The 22,878-nt window shown below is 33.8% G+C and overlaps 1 protein-coding gene across 6 annotated transcripts in view; it reads left to right on the plus strand.

Annotated features, from left to right (window-relative positions):
- Eip93F (Ecdysone-induced protein 93F) overlaps positions 1-22,554 on the plus strand; it is an 87,995-nt gene extending 65,441 nt beyond the window's left edge. For 3 of the 6 annotated variants that reach the window (XM_085955016.1, XM_085955018.1, XM_085955015.1), the window contains exons 3-8: positions 4,361-5,031; positions 8,451-8,612; positions 9,214-9,392; positions 12,372-12,578; positions 19,562-19,794; positions 19,946-22,554. In XM_085955016.1, the coding sequence (XP_085811142.1) occupies positions 4,361-5,031; positions 8,451-8,612; positions 9,214-9,392; positions 12,372-12,578; positions 19,562-19,794; positions 19,946-21,852 (3,359 nt within the window). In that variant the 3' untranslated portion in view covers positions 21,853-22,554. The remainder of the gene's footprint in view (positions 1-4,360; positions 5,032-8,450; positions 8,613-9,213; positions 9,393-12,371; positions 12,579-19,561; positions 19,795-19,945) is intronic. The other 3 variants (XM_085955020.1, XM_085955021.1, XM_085955019.1) reach the window with 1 other exon arrangement.
- Positions 22,555-22,878: the final 324 nt, after the last annotated feature.

A 22,878-nucleotide genomic window follows, 5' to 3' on the forward strand; every position in this document is an offset into this window, starting at 1 on the left:
CGGTTTATACAAAAAGTAAAAAAGTTTTCCGATTAAAACAATATTTTCATTCGAGGCAAAAACAGCTTGTTGTTTTCGCCCACCATAATATAACATGATAGGTACCAATGGAAATTAAAATCACATACATTTTAAATGAAGCTACTTTTTTCCCGAGTGAAAACTTTGCATCTTTCGAATAATTAAGTTTTCTTTTCGGATCCAGTTTTATCAAAATCAGTAACAATTATTATTGCTATGTTTACATTGATTTATTACAAAATGTTTGTGTTAAAATTAAACATAAATAATAAATGTAGGTATATTTATTTTTTATTTATATGATCCTACTATAAATAACTGCTACCCGCGGTGGAGTAGTGGATGAACCGTAAATCGTGGGCTTGAATACCGCATCTGAAAAAATCATATTATGTTCTACCTATGTAGGTATATTTTATTAGGATTTCGAACCTATTATAAACTGAGCAAATAACTAACAACTTAAACAAACAAATAAAAAATGACAATCTCCAATCTGTGTACCTACACCCATATTATCTTCAAAGAAAATGCTCAGACCTATTTTCTTAAGTACCTAGTAATTCAGGTTTTTACCTTGAATAAAAAAAAGACAGTTATTAAAAGGCATTATAATAGATAGGCACCAATTTCATTCAGCTGTAAGTATCTGCCTATTTATCACTCTACATATTCATAGGAGCAATATGCAATTGATATTATTTTCTTGGCGATTGTCCAGCGAGCATTGTCGGCAGTTCCGTCCAACGACACACCTGTCGACAGAGACCTTGAATATCCCCCCTCGAACCCCTCCGTACTTACTCACCTCTTACCTCATCTTCTTACTCTTGCATTGCACTTCGCACTCAATGCTACTACAACTCACTGCAATTCAATTGCATCGGTTACATTCAATTCAAGACGACCAAAAAGTGTAACTCACAAAATACGAGCTGTAAATTTAATAATTTATATTCTCATTCTCATCATAATGTCACTCGAGACAATAAGGAATATGTCTTGTGTTGTTTGGTGATTGGTAAAGGAATCCATTTTCCACCAGAACCCTGTTAATAGGCCGGCCCGCCCATGGCACAAATCCTAAAAAGACGTGTCCTGATGTCCTCACAATAACCTAAGATGAATTATTGGTTATGTTAGTACGAAATGATCAAAATCGATAAAAAGTAGATAAATTAAAATAGGTACCTATCATGTTTAAATCCTAAAATAAGCATATTGGTAATTATGGGGAGGGCATAGCTCTATTTTATATACCGACTGCCATCCACAATATTTATAGTATTTACCTACACTGTATTCGAGGATTAGACTGGAACCGGCTTCTGGTAGTCTTATACACATGATTTAGTTTCAATTTACTAATAATAATAATAGCCTTTAAGAATAATAATTGTAACCTTTTATTTGACAATATTTAGATGGCTAAAATTCAAGAAGGCAAGTCCAAGTCGTGTTACCTTACAACCATGTGAGATCTGTTAGTTATAAGTGTTGATACTTGGGTCATTCGGGTTCGGTTTGTCGCCGGGGAGGATCACACGTTAATATAAAAACCGCTCTCCGTCAAACGTTATAATAATATTATAACGTTTGACGGAGAGCATATATATAGAGACATATTATGTCCCTAGTAGACAGAAGAAACATACGCTGGCTTATGGCCATCCTCATTCCACTGCCATAACGCTTACCTACCCGAAACCTTTTTATTTTAAATTAATTAAGAAAATAATATTTGTTACAAATCGGCTAGGTAGGTATACTAATACGAATGTTTTACGTGTTTTGTATTTCTTTATAGTATCTATAATTTTGGTTTATTTATGGACATCGGTTGACTGTGATTTTCACGGAAAGTTGACCGTCGCGAATCATTGAACTCAGACAAAAATCCAAGTATTTTAATTCTAGGATTACCTATTCAAAATTCTAATGGACAGGCCAATTAGTATTATTAAATTAATGTTATTTGTATAAAATATATAAACATCTTGAATATCTTTACGTTTTGTCACTTATGTTCTATACCTATCATTCTTCTGAACTCCGACTATTTAATTAGGTATAATTGTGTGTAATTCAATATTATATAAATTTCAGTGTATTAAGACTGTATTTAAAATGACTATCTTCTCTTTGCCCTACATAATACCTACCGAAAGATATTTTTTATCTTTCTCAAACAATAAAACTCAAGTTACATCAACATTAAGCACTGTTCCAATAAATTGTTATTTTTTCTTGCTAAATAAATAAATGATATTTTTTATCGACAACCAATAAAGAGGTTATATTTCCTGTTTAAGATTAAAGCAACGCATAATGTTCCAAGAAACTATTATCGAACTGTTAAAAACATTTTTGCATGCTTGACTTTTTTCTGTGTTCTAAAAACGTATAGGAATATATTAATTAGGCGTATAATGGTGTTTTGTAGCGGTCTGTCGTATGGATTCCATTCTAATTTCAAGGCTCTCAGAGTTTGTATTGGCTCTGTTATGAACCTAGATACAATAGAATTGTGTTACAGAAACACTTTGCAACTATTTTTGAAATGCCAGTACAGTACTTAGTTAGATACTAAAGTGTGCCATAATAAAGTAGACCGAGTCAAACAAAAACTTGATATTTAGTAAAATTAAAACTCTCAAAGTACATATTTAACAAGCAGTAGATATAAGGCCATTGTGGAGCAATATAGGTAGATCTTTTCGGATTTTCATTTATGGTGCATATATGAAAATACAGTGCCTATAGTATCTATGTTTTTAGTGAAAATTAAATCTAATAATTCTTTTTATACCTACCTTATAATTATGCAGGTACCTACATATCTAGGTACCCTTCAAGTGCTTCGTATGCATATATTATTCGTAGTAGTTTAGAACTATTTTTATTTCTGCAATAAATACTTTTTAATGCGGGCATGTCCAACGCGTCGATCGTGATATGGATTTTGGTCGATCGCACCATATAGGTACCTACATACATTATAGGTATCCTATAGGAAATGTGTCGTGAAAATGAGTTTTAATACTTGCAAAATGATTGCATTGTGATTTTGAAGGGGAAGCATAAACCATTCCAATTTTTATTTTCCCAAATCGTATTGTACCTATCACTTGCAACCTGCACCTGGAGTGAGAGACAGAGAAAATGTGAATTCCCGCACTTTAAACTGAGGCGTACCTAGTTCATTTTATGAGTACAACGAGTACTTAAAGAAGGCCAAAACCTTAGACTATAGATACATCGCCAAAACCCATAATTTTCACGACGAATGGGAAATTAAGTTTTTCTTTGTGGTGATGAAAGAGTGGTGCTGTTGAAGTTGAAGAATGTTAATATAAGAGTGTAGTACATCACTATTAGTTTTGATACTATCTAGATTGGTGATGCACAAACCGCGTACGGCCCAAAATGCCAATTATTGGGCCCCAAAACAACAAGTACCTACCTACTTCATCACCAATTTTTTTATTGAATACGAAAAAATTCTAATTTCCTATATTACCTACCTACTGAGTTCTATCATGCAAATACATAATATTATGGACGTAATGCAGAGTGAGGAGTAATTGGAGTAGCTAATATGTAACTATTAAATTAAAAACAATAAAATGATATCTCGTTTATAATATATAGGTAGGTATCGATATATCATTATTTTTCAACATTTTATCCGCTGCGGTCCGTGAATAATTAGAAAATGGATAAATTAGCCCTTCTTTCAAATAGATTGTACACCACTGATCTCGATAGTAGATCACAGCCTACTTAAACTTAGATGCCTTTTATTAAGGTGTATAATTAAACATATTCTTTTTTTAATTACAACAGTCCACGAGGCGCAATGACAGTAGTGTATTAATATAAGTGCAACGATCACAAACACCCTAGATTTGACAAAATCAGATAAATATATTATGACCTCACCGGGAATCACACCGGAACCCCAGAATGAAAAGCCAGCGCCTTACGCACTGGACTACATGGACCGTGACTCTATTAATGTTTTTATATTAAACAAACCCAAATAATATTGCACATTGGTTGTCCCTTTATCAACCAAATCGTTCATATGTATATTATATTTTTAATTTGGTTATTTTTTTGAACACCTACTTACTACTTTAACTAATACCTACTGGATAGATACCTAATCTAATTAGATATTAATTGAAAAGTTACAAGTAAATTGTTATACATTGTCACGAAATGGATTGATTTGTTTTAATGATATTTGTTACCTCCGTGGTTAAATGGTAAAATAATATGCATTTCCACCATGAATTGATAATTGATTTAATAACAATGGGTTTTTTTCCCCCAGGCTTAGAACGGGTAGCTGAGGAGTTGATGGGTCGCAGGAAATGGAAGCACTACCAGGACGTACAGATAGCCAGAAACCTTCCGCTGTCGCAGGATCCACTGGCTCCATCATCAGACACACAGGAGCCTCAATCGGAGGAAGAAGACAGACCCATGATAGCCACGGCAGAAACGCTACAGCGCAATTCCAGCGCTTCAGATCTAAACAGCCCCCTAGACCCCGCGAACAACAGACAAGACACGGCCATACAACAGCACCAAGACAAAACAAAAGACCAAGATTTAAGTTCTCCGATACACCTGGACGAAGACTCAAAAGACAACGAGAAAGGAGAAGTAGAACAGAATTCTACCACATTAGACGATACTGCACCGCAAAAGGAAGATACAAGTGTAACAGTGACAGCTGGAGTGCAGAGTATTCTGAAAATAAAGACGATAGAGGAAATAAATACTGTTAGTAGTGATACAGGTGTTGGTGAAAGTGCAGGATGTGGTCCTACAGAGACAATTTTAGAGAGTTTAATCAAGAGGAGTAGTTCTGGTCCTCCGAGGAAGCAGCAGCCTGCAGATTGGACTCCGCAAGACAAGTGCTACTTCTGCGTCGATGGCGAGCTGGTTAGGCCAACGGCGAACGCGCAAGAGGCTGCGCCGCCACCACAGCACCAACCGGTAAGCATAGCCATTTAAGTACCTACATCTACTTTTCTCGGCGTTAAGACCAGATATATTTTTTTATCCTAGTTTGCAGGGACGCGCCAAGTGAGGGTGGGGGGGATGCGAAACACCCGGGCGGCTGGATTCACGGAACGGCAATAGTCCGTAAATAATTTTATTAAAAATATATTTTACTAAATTACCTAGATAAACAGAATTTTATAATGAAATATAATATAGTCCATACGTACGTTGTCTTCGTCCGTAAGGTGACACTTATCACAGAGCGGTTAATGAAAAAGTTAATTCGAAAAATAAACGAATTTTCCTATGTTCTTAATATGTCCCTATAATCTACTATTTTATGTAGAAACACAGAAAAGCATGCTTTCAAAGTATCAATGGGGTGGGCTAGTTTCATGGCATCAAAAATAAAGTGTTTCTGCAAAATTATTTTTTGTATGACATAATGTCAGAAAATGAACCGAGTCATAAAGGCACAGCATAAAATAATTGTCTCAAAGATTTTTTTCACGATTAGTAACTATCTTTCGTCTCATTGCATGGTATTTTTTTTATAAATTGTGCTCAATCTGGTTATTTAAAATCACTAGACGTTATAATTCAAAATATTATATATATTTTATAATGTGCCATACTTCTTGTTGTAATATAAATATTTCATTGATTAAATTGTTTATATTTCCACAAAAAAATATTTTTTATTATTTTATATCGACAATTTTCGGTTGACACCCAGGCGGCAGCTTCCCATGGCGTGGCCCTGCTAGTCTGTCCACAAAGCCACAATACAATTTTGACTCTTGTTATTACAGAGTACCTAGTCTAAGTAGACAACTCGACAAAAACATACACCATTTCTTCGATAGCTCTTTGGTTTCACAAAATGTAGTCTATGTTTATGATTCAGCCATTTATTAAGGTTCAATGTGTAGACAGGTGATGGGTTTATTTACAATTACCGTGTTTTCTCGGTAATCGTCGACCCAACTATCAACGATCTTCGATTGAGTCGGAAGCGAAAAATACGAATCATTCTATTTTGGACACGACTCTAGTGACGATCCAAAGAGACAACCATAATTACTAGTTGATTACTAATTACTGTTTTTCTCCATACTGAAAGAACAGTTTTATACTTTCTTTAATGTTCAACAATTACAATATTCATAAAGTTGACATAAACATCACTCACAGTCACGTGGTGGAGTGGCCGTTTATGAAGCCGTCTCGAGTTTAATCCAGCGGCTGAAAAAAAATATAGGTACGAGGGTGGGTCAATAATTCCTTAGAAAAAAGCATTAAAACAGTTTTGATTTTTGTATTTTTTTTTTATTTCTCAACATAATCTCCTTGGAGCTCAATACACTTGGTTAGACGTTTCTCAATTTTTTTAAACCGTCAGAAAAATAAGTTTTCGGAAGGTCCTCAAAATAAGCATTTGTCCGATCGATGACTTCTTCATTTGAAAAAAAACGTTGTCCACTTAGCCATTTTTTTAAGTTTGGGAAAAGGAAAAAGTCACTGGGGGCTAAATCTGGCGAATACGGTGGGTGGTCGACCAATTCGAACTTCAATTCTTCAATTTTAGCCATTGATCGTAAACATGTGTGAACACGGGCATTGTCCTGATGAAAGAGGATTTTTTTCCTGTTTAAATGAGGCCGTTTTTCTTCAATTTTGTTTTTTAGCTGGTCCAATAAAGATGCATAATAATTCCCTGTTATTGTTTTTCCTTTTTCCAAATAGTCAACGAAAATAATTTCACGTGCATCCCAAAATACAGTAGCCATAACCTTACCAGCTGATTTTACGGTTTTCGCCTTCTTTGGACATGGTTTGCCTTCGCAATCCACTGCTTTGACTGTTCTTTCGTCTCGGGAGTATAGTGGTGTATCCATGTTTCATCTACAGTCACAAAGCGACGAAAAAATTTATCCGGATTGCGTTGCATGAGCGACAACAGGGCTTTAGAGGCCACCACCCTATTGCGTTTATTGTCGACTGTGAGCAAACGCGGCACCCATCTTACAGAAATATTTTTCATGCCCAATTTGTCATGTAAAATAGAAATGACGCTACCTTTTGAGATCCCTGTAACCTCAATTATCTCACTCAACTTTAATCTTCGGTCACTTAACACCATATCGTGGATTTTATTGATCATTTCTGGTGTAGTCACCTCTACAGGACGTCCTGAGCGTGGTTCATCCTTTGTTGATGTACGACCACGTTTAAATTCATTTAACCAGTTATAAATAGTTGCAAGTGAAGGAGCAGATATGCCGTGAACTAAATCTAACTCATTTTTTATTTCCTTTGCTGTTAACCCTTTTATATTAAAATGTTTAATAACAGCTCTAAACTCAATTTTCTCCATTTTCAATTTTTCCATTTTCCACAAGCAAATTTTTTTTTTAAATGTACGAGAAACACACAACAACCCGACCAATCTGATTGAAACTTCGCAGCATACTGAATCGGTAGTGCCGCTGCATGAAAACAAACCGCTTACAGTACTAGTCGCGCCACCTGTCGGCTTTTCTAAGGACTTATTGACCCACCCTCGTACCTACCTATGTTTTTTTTTTCAATGTCTGTTTGATCCAATGGAATGAACCCAATGAGTCGGGCGAGTGGCTAACAAACATTCATTGTAAAAAATGTGTTAATATAACCTCCACTCATTGTAGGCCTATATGCTTCACTTGGGAGTTAGGTATATGACCGGATTTACCATAAAATTGACCGGAAGAGAATACTTAACAAGATGACAAAAAATCTAATAACTTAATGTTAAATTCAGTCCTGCCCTAGATAAGTGCCACAGAACAAGGGAACACAACAATAATTATTAGAAGTGCGATATATTCTGGTTGCAATTATAAGAAGGTAAAACTACGATTCTCGAGTGTGGAGAAATATTATGGCATAAACTTTTGTCGTGTTAAAGAATATGATATTTCCAATATTTACGTCAGTATCATAATAGGCATTGTCAGGGAGTTTGTATTTCTAGTGTTTAACTTGATACTCATTAAGTTATAAATCAAAACTTCCGTCAAAGTCTCAGTCTATGGTTACCGGCTTTTGCATTTCTATCTTACTCCGCTCTGTATACAAAACGATGGTCAATTGAGTCGTCGACTCGCAAACCTCACTTACGTTTCGTTTCGAATTTGGGTACCTATTTGTCATCACCGTTTTATGTAAGCAAAAATTAACTATATTCACGTGCTGTGAAAAACATTTTTTTTTTACATTTTTTTAAGTAGAAAAAGTAGCCAGAGCGGGTTCTGAGACTCAACGACTCAATATTATTGATGTAAAGAGAATTCTGTAAAATAACTGAAAAATCCATCTTTGCTATACGATATTAAGCGACTTATAATTAAATTGTTTTGTTCATTTAGAGTCCTGTGGAATCAGAATCCGAGTCAAGTTCCAGCAGATCAGCGGCGAGTCCTCCAAGAAGTAGTCAGTTCCTCCTCAACAGTCAGGCGCAGGCGCAGGCGCAAGCTCTGGCACATTTCTTGCAGCTCCAGCAGGGTGGGACTCAGCCCACCATGGAACAGGTAATATATTTATATTTATTAACTAAAATTTGTTATCAAGTCTCGTGACCATTTCAGAATCATTATTTGTAGGTAGAAGAAGGACATATTATTCTTCTGGCATTGCGGCCACGACAAAATCACTTTGGAACGGTGTTAGTGTCATAAGAAAGTAACGACACCAACACCTAAATGAGTTGCCTGCACTGCCACATGAATCACTATTCTACTAGCTACCATATATGAATCACTATAAAAAATAACCATACAAAACTCTAATTTGTCTCCATATAGCGATCTTTTAGAAAAACAAATACAGCTGACTAGTGAATATTCCAATATTATGCCACATCCGATGAAAAGAGGAAAAAATATCGTGTATAATGTTTATATAATGTTTTTATCATTACTTCATATTTTAAATGTATCTTATGTATGCATTTAGTTACTCATATATTTTTTTATTTCTCAGCAATTAGGTACCTAGGTATGACATCTACTGTTTTACGTTTTTTTTTTAAATCTCGTTTTAAAATTCTTTTCACATTTTTATCTTGATATTTGATTGCAAGACAACGGTTTATAATGTATAACTTATTTAATTTAATACTTTTCCCATCAGATGCAATCAATAGCGGCGTCTTTGGCAGCTGTTGCCGCTTTCAGAGGAGGCGCTCCACTAGGCGCTCCAATCACCGCGCCGATGCAGACATCTCTTCAACCCGCCTTACAACCCGCTATGCTACCCGCTTGGTACTTAGCCGCGGCACAGCAACACAGGTCGGCGGCCACTCCGGATAGGTAAAAAAATCTTTTTCTTTTTGACCAGATTCAATTAAAATTTATTTATTTTCATGAACGAACATTACAAATTACAAGTATAAGACGTTCACAGCACGACACAACAAATCTTATGCTTTTTATATAGGGTACCTAATTACATTCTTTTATTGTATTAATTGTATCAACTGTATAATTCATTAATTCGTTGTCACTGCTGAGTGACGTCCCTTGGGGGTAGGCAAGTCATGCGTTGCATACAGGAGGCAAATGAAGGGACGAATAGAAATATTATAACTTTTGAGAACAGTGGCGGTTTTCCACTCGTGCGATCACTTCATTATAAAGTAGGTTACTTATAAACATCTTAAATTTTTTTTAAAATATCAAAGCATAAAAAATCTGCCAACATGACTAATTTTGTATCGTAACACGTCATATTAAGTAAGTGGTTACAAATTTGGTTAATTAAATTAGATGCAAATCATTTCAAATTCGACTATAGAACGTTCATATAATGAATATAATATTATGTAGGTACTTGTAGTCTAAAATTCGTTTGACAAGTAGGTAAGTACCTACTTGGGCTAAGGGGATAATAAAACTTTCTATTAGTGTTACAAGCGTTTTACAAGTATTTTAAAACAATATTTAGAACGCTTAGATAAAAATCACAAAAAGCGCAATAATTAACATTGGCAACATGACGCAACCGATTCGTGGATGAGTTAAAACATGCTACTAAGTTGTTAAATTATATTGAAATTTGAAAAAAAAACGTGTATTTCTCACAAACTGAGTGGAAAATAGGTATCGCCTAAAGCATAACAAAATCCCTGCATGAAAGTAGGGTTTCTAATAGCTCCTGATTAAAAATAAAAATAGGTTAATTAAGTAGGTAGATACGAAAACCGAAAGAACAAAACAAAAAAATGCACCCCTTATGTAAATTTGTATCTTTGATATCGATTTCTCTTCAATTAACTTATATATATTTATAGTAAAGCAATTAACAGAGATAATCAAAATTAAAAATTGTTTGGATGCATTGATTTATTTAGAAAATTAAAATTAGATTGTTCATTTTTATCGTAAGGGCCTCGAAATCAATCAGTGCGTCGGGCCTATAATATTAACTATGTTCGAAATGTATAATTCCTCAGTATAAGATTCAATATTAATTATAAGACTATTCCAAGCTTATTAGTGCAGTCGGTATCTATGTACGTCAGGTATCGGAAACAATCGCTCTAATTAGGCCGTATTATCATACACAAATTTCCACTTCTTTCATAATATGTCAGGAAGCACAATAATAATAAGTATCTATCTATATTCTAGTAATTCCGAGCTTACGACAAATAAGCTTCTGGTAACGTTCTACAGTATAGTAATATCATATAATATTAATGATCATCGATACTCCGGTGAACATATTATGTTCTCAGAGAGGGTAGAAGACGTATTATATTTTTGGCGTTATCCTGATTTTTATTTTTGTGTAAGTACCTACCTACATGTTATTTGCGGGATTTTTTTATTAATATTTTATATTCAATTTGTATAAAATACGCCTCTTTTTACGATTATGGTGTAATCTATAGATTTTATGATCAGTTTTTGAACAGTAACGAGGCCCCCTTTAAAATATTATGACGAATCGGTTGCGTTATGTGCATCAAATAAATTCGCCGTTGCCAGATGGTTACCGTCATGGTCCCCACAAGGGAGGGGGGCTTACATTGCTCTAGCCCGGGGGCCAGACTAATGGGGTGGCGGCGTGGCAGGTTAATACTTTGGACGCTGAAGACGCACATGCGCGTAATGACCAGGCGGCCGATCGATGTAATTAACATGCATTTTAAAGGTGCTAATTAAAAATTCATTATCTACTCAGCAGCGAATGCGTTAACCAGATAAGTGAGGTAAACACAAATTTGTTTTAATAGTAAAATAAAGTCGCCTGCGGCGCTATATTACTATGCTGGTGTTAATATTTTTAAATATACGATTGTGTGATGCAATTATTTATTATTGTTGCAATACTCTACGACTAACCATAATTGAAGTGAATGTATTACATAATACAAAACACACAATGAATACCATTAATTTTACCTCGAAAACCATTTGGAAGACGCTACTTTAGAGTATCACACAGTCTTTAACGTTAGCAATAGGTAGGGGGGAGCTTGCTTCAGGATTACCTACTTATGCCGATTTACTTACCATATCAATGCACGTGTAGGTATATTGTTGTATCTTTCGTTTTGATGTAACTATTTTAACATACACACACATTCATGAAACGCGGCGATAGAATTAATAACAAGGTCTCTGTAACTAAATACTTGAGGAAAATGTCAACACACACCAAACAAAACGTCCAAAACGATTCAATTGTCCGACAAACTATATTATTTTACAGTTTCAACACTGAACGAATCACGTAGACGCTGTGGATTATCATAGTCACACATTGCATAAATGAAAGCACGTATCTTTGATAAAACTATTAAGTATACCAAAATATTCACGCAAATATAAGAAATTTTGAAAAAAATGTATGTGGTTAGATACCTAGGTATGTTATGTAGTGTTTTTTTTTTGTTTTTTATTATTTTATATTATGGGTGGTATGATATTAGTCAATGTTGACTATAATACCTACAACTATAATAATTCATAACGAACATTATATTATTTTAATCATATGAAATTTGTTTTTATAAATTATAAAATTGAGGTAATCTACATAAGTACCTATTCAACAAAACTCAGGTCGCTTTATATGCGAGGGGTGGTTGAATAATCTAACCTAATAATAAATAGTGTACATAAATAACACAACATACCTAACAACTTTTATTAATTAGGTAATTACTTTAAATACCTACTTAAAAGACATACTTTTATATAGGTACATAATGCAAATTATTATTTTAATCGTCACCCTATCTGTACTGTGTTGCGGGCATTAATATTATTATAAATCAACAGATGCTCCAGCGGCGCTGATAAGGGTACGAGTTCCCCGGGAGCGTCTCCATCTGGAGAGCAACCTTTGGATTTGAGTGCGAAGGGTGGAAGCGGAGGAGGATCAGCGAAGGTGGACCATGGCATGGGCTTAGGCCAACCGCAGTCAGCACTCGAAGCTCGACTCGCAGGCTTAAGAATGCCACCAATCGACCATAAGCAGATTTTCCAGTGAGTTATTTTCCATTTCATTTTTACAATAAACAAAGTGAAGTTTTTCAACCATCAAATTTAAAAATAATGAAAAACCAAAATATTAAGACATACAATAGAACATTTTCTTATCGAGTCGATAGAATTTCAACAGAAACGAATCATGCAGTCTTTGCACCATCGTGATTAAGATTAAGTTTGTTGCTTTCCTCGTTGTATTTTCTTCTTCTTCTTCGTCGGGACCTCGTAACTGAAAAACATGACTTGGATAATTTGGCCGTTTACTCATTGCATCAGTAGGTACAACTTTTACAAACGTAAAATACCGTGTTGTATCCAATTTTGATAAAAAATTATCATCACCCGATTACAAATTGTATCTAAGTATAAAAAATAACAAACCTTTGAATAAACATTTATTTTAGGTAAGTATATTGTAATCTCAAATGAAAAAAAACATAAAATAGCTAAATACTATATACGAGTATGTAGGTACATCGGTCTACGATGACACCATGAGTGCCTACTGGAAAAGCGATTCACAGTTTTATTGGTAGGTATTACCTACTTGATAGCATTGATCATTAAATGACACCAATTCACCTCCAAATCGCTCATGGTGCCACTGTAGACAGATTTGCCTATACCTTAGGGTCAGCTCACACACAATCGCCGAATACATGCGACAACTTGTGTCTTCCTGCGGTAGACAGCAGTAAGCTATAGTGGTGTGGATATTATGTATGCTTAATCTAAAAAAACCGTCCCGGACTGCGACATCTTATTAAGCACTCCCTATATGAAACATTCCGACATTCCAGTGCATTTATAAGTGTATATTAAATGGAATATAAAATAAATCTATCATCACTCAGTACTGGAAAGTACCTACATGAATTGATAAACTTTATATAAAAAATAAATTAGCAAATCTGAGGACGTTGAACCCGCACGATTTGGTCTTATCTTTTGCGGCTGGCGAGCTCCTCCAATGTTTACTCAACGGGGAATTAACTGACACATTTTGCAAGCTGCATATTGTGCAGTAATTGTTCTCAAACTGTGTTTACACACCTAATGACGCATTGTTTTGTTATCAATGGCATCGTGGCTATTTTTATCAATTGTTCACTCCAATTCCGCAGCTCGCAGCCTTTTTTGCGAAATGTTAAACTCTGTACTCGATCTATATCCATATAGTGATAATTATTGGGACTATTTCAGGATTTTTAAATTTATGACAAGTGACAATATTTACTACAACGTATCGAATCTATAACATATACATATATGTAAGTGATTATAACGTTACAAAGTAAAACTACATCTTTATTATAGGTAGGTACATAATTATGTGAATCAGTGGCGAAGACTCCCTTCTTAAGAAAAATAAATTCTAATAACCTAATACCTACAGAAACATCTGTGACTAAGTATTGAATTTATGATTCACATACATATTATAGATATTTTGCAGTCAAGTATATCGAATCTTCTACTCACACATGTAATAATCCAAAATAATATTGTGTTAAGTTTGATGATATTATTTTGTCTTTGAGATCTTAGCGCTGTTTTAAAAGTTTGAGCGTGACTCTGTGGAAGCCACAATCTTATTTAAAATAACGAAATTTACATATTCTCCTAATAAATTATAGAATTTAAATATATTATTTATAAAATACTATGTGGATAACTAAGTAGGTACCTACAAAACGTATATTTTTTAAATAATGTTTTTATGTTTTGAAGAATTGGCAGTAAACAATAACACATAATGCAATGAAATGTTTTATACGTTTAGTAGTTTAATTAACATCTCCAAATGGCTAAATTGTCAAAATTAAACAAAATGCATATACCTACCTACCTACCTATTCGAAAATAACAAAAGGGACGAATCCTTAGACTATAGATACATCGACGAATCTAATCGACGCCGCTGAATTTGTAAATGTTACATAAAAACACAGATTCATAATAATAGGTAATACATACAAAGTTGTCCAAATCGCTATTTTCTTTTGACTCTGCCTATAATTTTCGACATATTATTCACTTTCCTTTCGCACATTAAATTAAAATTATACGTAAATTTAAGTCTTTTTATTCAAATTGATAATATAAAATATTTGAATGCAGCATTATTTAATTTAATATAAATATGTTTCGTGTCACATAGGAAACATGCCTACACTAAACAGAAAAAAATACAATGGTTCTCCCATCGGGACAAATATTTTTTGCCATTTTTTTTTTAATTTTTTATACATTTTCCTGTTGTTTTAAATTATGAATTCCTTTTTTTTAATTTGCTAGAAGTATAATTGAGTTTCAATAAAAAAAAAATACTTCGTTACTTAATAAAAGAGATGGGAACATTATGGCACGCGGACCCACAAAGTGACTTTGAAAGATCACTAATAATTGATCACACATTTTTCAATTAATTATTGAAAAAATATTTCTCATTCATTCATAGTAAAATATTGTTATATTTTAGTGATATAATATATTATAATTCTGACCTTTAGGCATATAATATTTTTTATCTTTAACGAAACAATTTATTAGTAAATAAAGTTTTATAATCACTTACACTTTCAATGCAAAAAAATAAAGCGGAATTACCAGAATTAAATGGGAGCATTGTCACCGAATGAAAATGCATACGATTTCAAAAACTTGATCCAATCTGTATGAAATATATTTTGTCTCGGAAATAATTAATAGGTAGTATACGATCTGACAATTTTCATGCATGAAGATGTTAAGTTAACTCGTGTAAAAAGTGTAAAAGGCTTGTATCTATATAGCGTCGCTGTAGAATTGGTTTGTCGAATAGACCAAATGTCAAATGTTCAGGAGACGAAAAACAAAGTTCATTATCCTTTATTTAAATACAAGGAGGTGTTTAAATCGTTGTTTTTACAGCATATGAATGCTGTATTCATTACAAAGCAAATCAAAGAAACGGATGGTTCTGGTCCATTTAGATACAAAAAATCATTGTGCATTAAAAGATCGATTTCAACAAAAACGGATATTCGACAAACCAATCCTATAGCGACGATAGCTTAAAAGCTAAACAGCAATGTCCAAAACAAAACATATTCATATGAAGCTCAGATTGTTTGTTAACTTTTCGATCAACCCACTGGAGTCATTCCGTCAACTGTATCCAAACACATATAGATATTGATTTAAAAATTAATGTATTACACCTAACTCGGGATTCCAACGGGCCACCCATGGCATTTCGATAAATTCAGAATGGAATCAAAGACACTGAGAGATTGAATAAAACGTGTGCTATGCAGATTAATTATTTTAAATGTTTATTTATGTTTTTTAATTTAATTTAATCTGGTTTCGTAATCATATACCTACATATCTTAGCTTTAAAACTTTTAACTTATTTATATCTTATTTGTTTTAAAATTAGTATTTATATGGTACCCTTCTTTTTTTAATGATTCATTAATTTTCTCTTTTTACGTTATTTTGTCAATTTTTATTTAAGTCTATGTTAGAAAATATTGATGTTATGATCTTTGATTTCAGGAATCATAATAATAGTCGTATATTCTTACGAAATTTAGCTTCACTAATAATAATTAGTTTTTTATATACTATTATTAAATAATCAATATTTCATACCGAGGCTACGCAGCACTATGGTCTGCACCTTATCTGTAAGTGAGATGCAAAACAAAAGTACATTGCTCTTAGCGGTTCACATTTCGTAACAATTTATTCCTAATTTACAGTAGACACAAGATTCAAATTTGTTTAAACCATTTTGGTAAAGTTCGGCTGCATTTATAGTGACGCAATAAAATGCGTTATCAGTGTGCAATTTATTATTTGGCATTAACGCATATTGATAGAAGTGATAAGTATATAGCGTTTTGTGTTGAATATCCATAAAGAGTTTATCTTTTTTAACCATTTCGTAGTAGGTATACCCAATCACTACATATGTACCTATCATGATTCGCTTTTCCTTTCATTACACATCACGTCTCCAGATTTGTTATGCAGTCGTACATCATGGTGAAACGAACGTTATACGCGTATAACAGTTGTTCTGAGAGTGTCCCGTAGTAACCTCTCAAGACCTTAGTTGGCGTGCACTTACAGTGGTCTAAATAGAAAATTTTACAAGGAGCGCTTGACAATTTTCCAATTATATTAATTAATGTCCTTTATTCTATACCTATATTATCTACATTCGATGAAACAAATCCAATAATAATAATTAAAATTCTTATATAACATTGACAGTCTAAACGGATTAAATTTCTATTTTACATTATGTTTTACTATAATCATTAAATAATTTTATTATATCGTATAGATTATAGAAGTAGGTACATATTTTCAAAAATATGATAATCCTCTAATATGAAGTATATAATTTTATGTGTAATGTAGCTGCAATAGTTTCGATAGATTATTTTAGTAAATTTTTATCAGAGTAAAAAATTTACTTACTTACTTAAAAAGTGCTCTAAAAATGGCAGAAAATAAAACCTCAGTAAAACTTTTTTCAGTGGTTTAGGTATGGAATTTTGGTAGTATTTTTTTTTTTGAATGCTTGAATTAGCATCACGTGTTTATATTCCTAATATTAAATATATTTATATGTTATTAATATGACAACACAGATCGATCCCAACGTTACATACGTAGCCAGAGCCAACCAGAGCAACGGTTTCTTTGTATTTTTGTTTCAACAATCTCATTTTTTTATGTTTTATTTTTATGTTGCTTTATTCGCATTATCGGCTTGTGCATTTTTTATAAAATGTGCAGTTCAAAAAACTGAAGTTTAAATGTTGTTGCCGTCTAGAAAAGTCAAAGGCGGGAACAACAGAAAATACAGTTATTAATTTTTTACTATGTAATTATTTTATGATAATCGAATTTTTAGCTTATCACTATCAATGAACATAATAGATCAGTAACATCAATAAAAAAAATATAATAGATATATCATCATTATGAATAAAACGTTTCATTGGTGTCGTAACTCCTACCGATCATATGTGTTGCCACTTAGGTAACTATTTTCGCTAAGCATATAATATATTTTCATCAATCCAGTGAACTCGTGTGTTAGCCCTTAAATCTTTTAATACTAGGTATATATTATCAAATTCAAAATTATAGCCAGAATTTATTTGAACTGTTTATTTACTGGGCAATATATGATTATTGCCTAGGTACATAGTCGATATATAGATAACCATTTATAATAGTGTACTATAACTATCTGAACACACAATCATATGTCCAACAATTTATAGAAGTGCAACATGATATTTTCAACAAAATTATTTGATTATATTATTATTAGAAATAATAATTTTGTACAATTAATAGTCTGGATAAAAATCCTCAGAAACAAACAATAAATAATAGCTTATAATAAATAATTATTTAACCTTCATTTCGAATCTCGTAAAAACAATTTAAATACGATAAAATTCTAATCATAGTATGTTCGTATTGTTCACCTAAGGCAATAGCAGAATAGGCAAAAGCGACGAATAATCCGAATCGATGTATAATTCTATTAGTTAGTTATAAATTTAAAATATATATTTATTTATTATTACATAATTTTATTAGTTAGTAATCAAATTACGTCATAAGGAACTTTAGTGAGACCTTTAAATAGTAAGAAATTATTCGGTCTTGAAGTGTAACTGATATTTGTATGAAGAAAGCGAACCAGCGCTACGTTTGGGGAAAATTAGGGAGATTCAGTTTCCATGTAAAATTAATATATGAAACAAACTGGCTATTTTTCTAAAATTTTAAAATTAGGAAGAATATGGTAGAATAACATGGCTGCGTATTACTTAGCGTTACTATATAGATACCACAGGTAGAGTTGGGTTTCGGGAATTCTCGTTTTAAAATTTGATTGTTAGTAGGATTAAGCCTAACATAAAATATTTGAGTACGATTGTCAATGAGTTATGAAATTATGTTGTTAAATTTTCATATTTCCGTTATGGCATTAAAAACATCAATTACTGCTAACCGAATATATTGTTATATTTCTCCCCTAAAACGAATTTCTCGCACCGCCTTTGGCAGTCCAACTGTCGCCGGCAACTCTCGGGTCGTCGACCCGGCTAATTAAAAATATAAAAAAGCAAAGAAAAGTCTCTCGGACTTATTCTTGTTTGAATAATCTGTCGTAACCTCTCTTCCTAGCTTGTATGTCATATCGCATGTCACATGCCACGGGTGATTAATTATTACACTCCTTATCACGCATATTTCGCATACAAATATTTCTGCAAGCCATCTTTTTTCATTCGTCCGTATTCTAAAACGCATCAAAATGACGGAAGTTTTCTTTCACAGATGCAAAATTTAATTATATTGAATCAAAACTATAATAATTATCCACGAAACGTTGTGTAACTCTAAAGTACATAATCAAATATTATTCAATTTTACAGACTAATCCTTAAATACTCCTTAAAATATGTATTATAAAAATAATAAATTTGAAATAATATAAGATGCTTTCATCGTTAACTCAAAATATTGAATTATTAATAATTCTACTTTTGATTAGGTATATACTAATTAATTAAACCATTTTTTTATTCAACGAATAATTCACAAGATTTAGGAATGTAGCTACTTCGTACCAATGTGCTTTATCGATTGAGCCATGTGTGTCCTATATAATTACGACTAAATTAACTGTACCTAGTTGTAACATTTCTGACGATTATATGTTTCACGGTTACAAATAAACACTCGTGAGCTACATAACATGATAGCTTATTTTTCCACTTGGATTACAATTCCGCAATTACATATAGATATTTTAAGTATGCATTATGAATCAGTATAGTATGCATAGCATACACGAATTTCTAAAAATACTTGTCTAACCCGGAATGTTCCCTAAGTAAGTTAAAAGTCTGCTGAAAAATAAGTATTATCAGATGCATATTTTCTATTTGCAGCCGAGCGAAACCACGCCTCGCTGCCGCAGGTGGAAGACGAGCATATTCGGAAGCTGAACTCCAGATGGCTCTCCGAGATATCCAGTCTGGAAAACTGGGAACTCGGAGGGCAGCTGTCATCTACAACATCCCAAGATCGACGTTGAGAAACAAGGTGTATAAAATGGCATCGGAGAAGGAGCGGGAAGCCAGGCTCCCTGGCATTGGTCAGCACTCTGCAGTAGCCGATAGAGGTGAGTCATTTTTCAGGCATCTGTTATCATTCCTCACTAAATAACAATCAATGCTTTTGTACGAATATATTTTTTCTCATTTATACACGATTTGAGAACTGACATTTTGTGTGTTTCTGACAACTATAGTCATATTCTCTTTTTGTTTCAGCAGAAGATTCTAACGACATTGGCGACGATGACAATGATTCCATAATTGACGAGGACAAAGAAGAAGATAGAGACATGACTCGACCAGAGCTTTCCATGGACGACGTTCTTCGTTATTCGCAAATTGAAAATTCAAATTACGGTACGTCAGAAAATCTAAGAGCCCTTCTTCAAAAAGGTGGGCAGAAGTTTTTCGATATGGAAAGTCCCAAAAGAGACACTGCTTCTGACCTCTGGCCTGGTATGGAACACGGAGCCATGGGTTCTTATATACAATCATTGTTGTTAGCTGGAGGACTAGGGGCGCCAGTACCGAAAATGGAAGATAACCATACAATGCCCATGATGCCTGAAATAATAAGACTAATAGAACAACGCAACAATATTCTTAAAGAGCAGCTTATGAAAAAAGAACATAATATTATGAATAATGGCAAACCACTGGATTTATTAGAAGATGATCAGATTAACAAAAGAATATTATCAAGGCAGAGTTCCTCTGCGAGTTCAGTCATAACGCGTAATGATAGGACAACTCCTGGCAGAAAAACTGATTCTCCTGATGACATCGCAATGGATATCACAGACCACGGAGAATCAAGAGAATCGCCGTCTAATGTTATTCTTAAGATTCCGTCCTTCAAACCTCTTGCTACGGGACCCAATTCAGGGAAAAATGGTGGTGAATCATTTCAAGATCCTGCCACACCTCCATTGCCTTATTTCAGCCACAGCCCGCATTCAGAAGTAAGTTCGGCTCCAAGATCTTCATCGCCAAGCCATGGACATCCAAAAGGAGTCTTCTCTCTTCGTGAAGTAATAGCCAAAAGCATCAATGAAAAGTTTACAAGTATGCAGCAAGGTGGTCCAGTAAATCACGTGAATGATAACAATAGAATGAGCATGGGATCACCTGGAATAGACGCGATGGAAAGTCTCAACGCATTCAAAAGAGCGCGTTTAAGTCCACCGATGGGAGTTCAGGGTATCTCGGTTATTAAAAATCTTGGAGGGCATGACTTGTCTAGAAGTTTTGGTAATAATTCTGCAAATCAAAATCAGCAGAATAATTCAGCGGGAGGGAAAGGCACCAGACCTAAGCGAGGGAAATATCGAAATTATGATCGAGATAGTCTAGTTGAAGCTGTCAAAGCTGTTCAGCGTGGTGAAATGTCCGTTCACCGCGCGGGCAGTTTTTATGGTGTCCCACATTCCACCCTAGAGTACAAAGTAAAGGAGCGGCATTTGATGAGGCCGCGAAAACGGGAGCCTAAAAATCCAGTAATCGAAGAACAAAAATCTTCAATGGCGAGTGGAAGTAAACTACCGGACTCGACCAACAGAACCGATAAACCGAAACTGCCACAAAAACCTATGTCTAAGCCACCAAATTTTCCATCAAGTTCTCCGAACGGTTTGAAAATGCCACCCATTTTCGACGGGAGTCTTCCATTGGGATATAACCCTCCACCGTTTCCATTTTGGCCTCATGCCCCATCGTACCATGGTATTCCTGTAGATTTTGGATCTCGAAATCCCGGAACATCAACTGGATTTTCTTCTAACCCTGAATCGTTTTTTGCATCTCAAATGATGCAAAGGCTACAAGAAGAATCTGCCAGGCATCCTGGACAAACGCAAAAGTTATCGAACTCACTAACAGCTAATGGCTCCTTTCTTGAAGGCATAATTAGATCAACTCTTGAACAGCCGGCTCAGAGAGGTAGATCTGCGTTAGAGGATCAGAGCGGTAGTGACGAGAGTGAAGCGGGAAGACGACGACTTCGCCCGGATGATCTTCTTCTTGCTGAAGAGATGAGAGAGACCGCGCGAAGATTGCGAGCTCGAGAAGTGGCAGTGGCCACTACAGCAGCTTCAAGTCAACAACCACCTTCTCATCCATCTTAAAAGTTTATTTAAACGACAATATTTATTAAAACATTATTGACAGCGCCGCTTCTATAATGACGGATGTTTTACAGGTTAACTGTCTGCCTTGAAATGAAGACTTGCAGATAGATTTGAATTAAACTTGTTGAAGGTTTTTCTCATCTAGGAAATGTGCTTCGCGAGATTGACATCGCATTATCATTGAAATAGATAAAAGAGGAAAATTATGCAAGAGATTCATATCAAAGATTAAATAAATATCCATTTTTCGATTATTCACGGGACTATAAAATATTCCGCGAGTTATCAAACAAAATACATAAACTAGATTATATTTTTGACGCTGTGTTCGATTGTATTCCGGATTTGACAATACCGTGAAGTGAAATCTTAAAAAAAATGGTCGTTCGATTTTAAAACATGATATTTTTGATGTCCTATCTCTCTTAAAAGTATACATATACCCAAAAATTAATTAAAAATAAATAAACGTGTTAAATATATGCATTTATCAGTGTTTGGCGTTCAAAATTACATATTATAATCAATAATCTTAATGTACGTTCGGTGTATTTTGGCTGAAATTAAACTTATACATATTTATTACTTATACCCTTGTAATACATATTTATGTTGATGTTCGTATCACGTTAATCTAAAAATATCTATGTGTCTTGATTGTCGCGTATACCTCATGTCAAAGTGTTATATTAGTGTTTGTTTCATAAAAAAATGTCTAATCGAGCAAACTTTTAAATTTGTATCTCATAATGTATTTACAAATGATATCATAAAAATGAGAAACATGATTGCTTTGAAGATTCAATGAAACCTGTGAAAATCACAGAAAATCATGTGCGGACAGTTTGCGAAATATGTAACTAAAGTATACGGGAGGCCATCCATTAACTGAAACCGCATGCGATTTGGAACCGTACTAAACTTATAATTTCTGTTCATTGAAATATATTTACATTAGTATAGGTATGAGCATGTATATATATGGAATATAAACAGATACGGTCAAATGTACTAATTCAAAAT

The sequence above is a fragment of the Rhyacophila brunnea genome, unplaced genomic scaffold, assembly GCF_057557595.1.
Source record: "Rhyacophila brunnea isolate RB1 unplaced genomic scaffold, BYU_Rbru_1.0 scaffold_4, whole genome shotgun sequence".
NCBI classification, from domain to species: domain Eukaryota; kingdom Metazoa; phylum Arthropoda; class Insecta; order Trichoptera; family Rhyacophilidae; genus Rhyacophila; species Rhyacophila brunnea.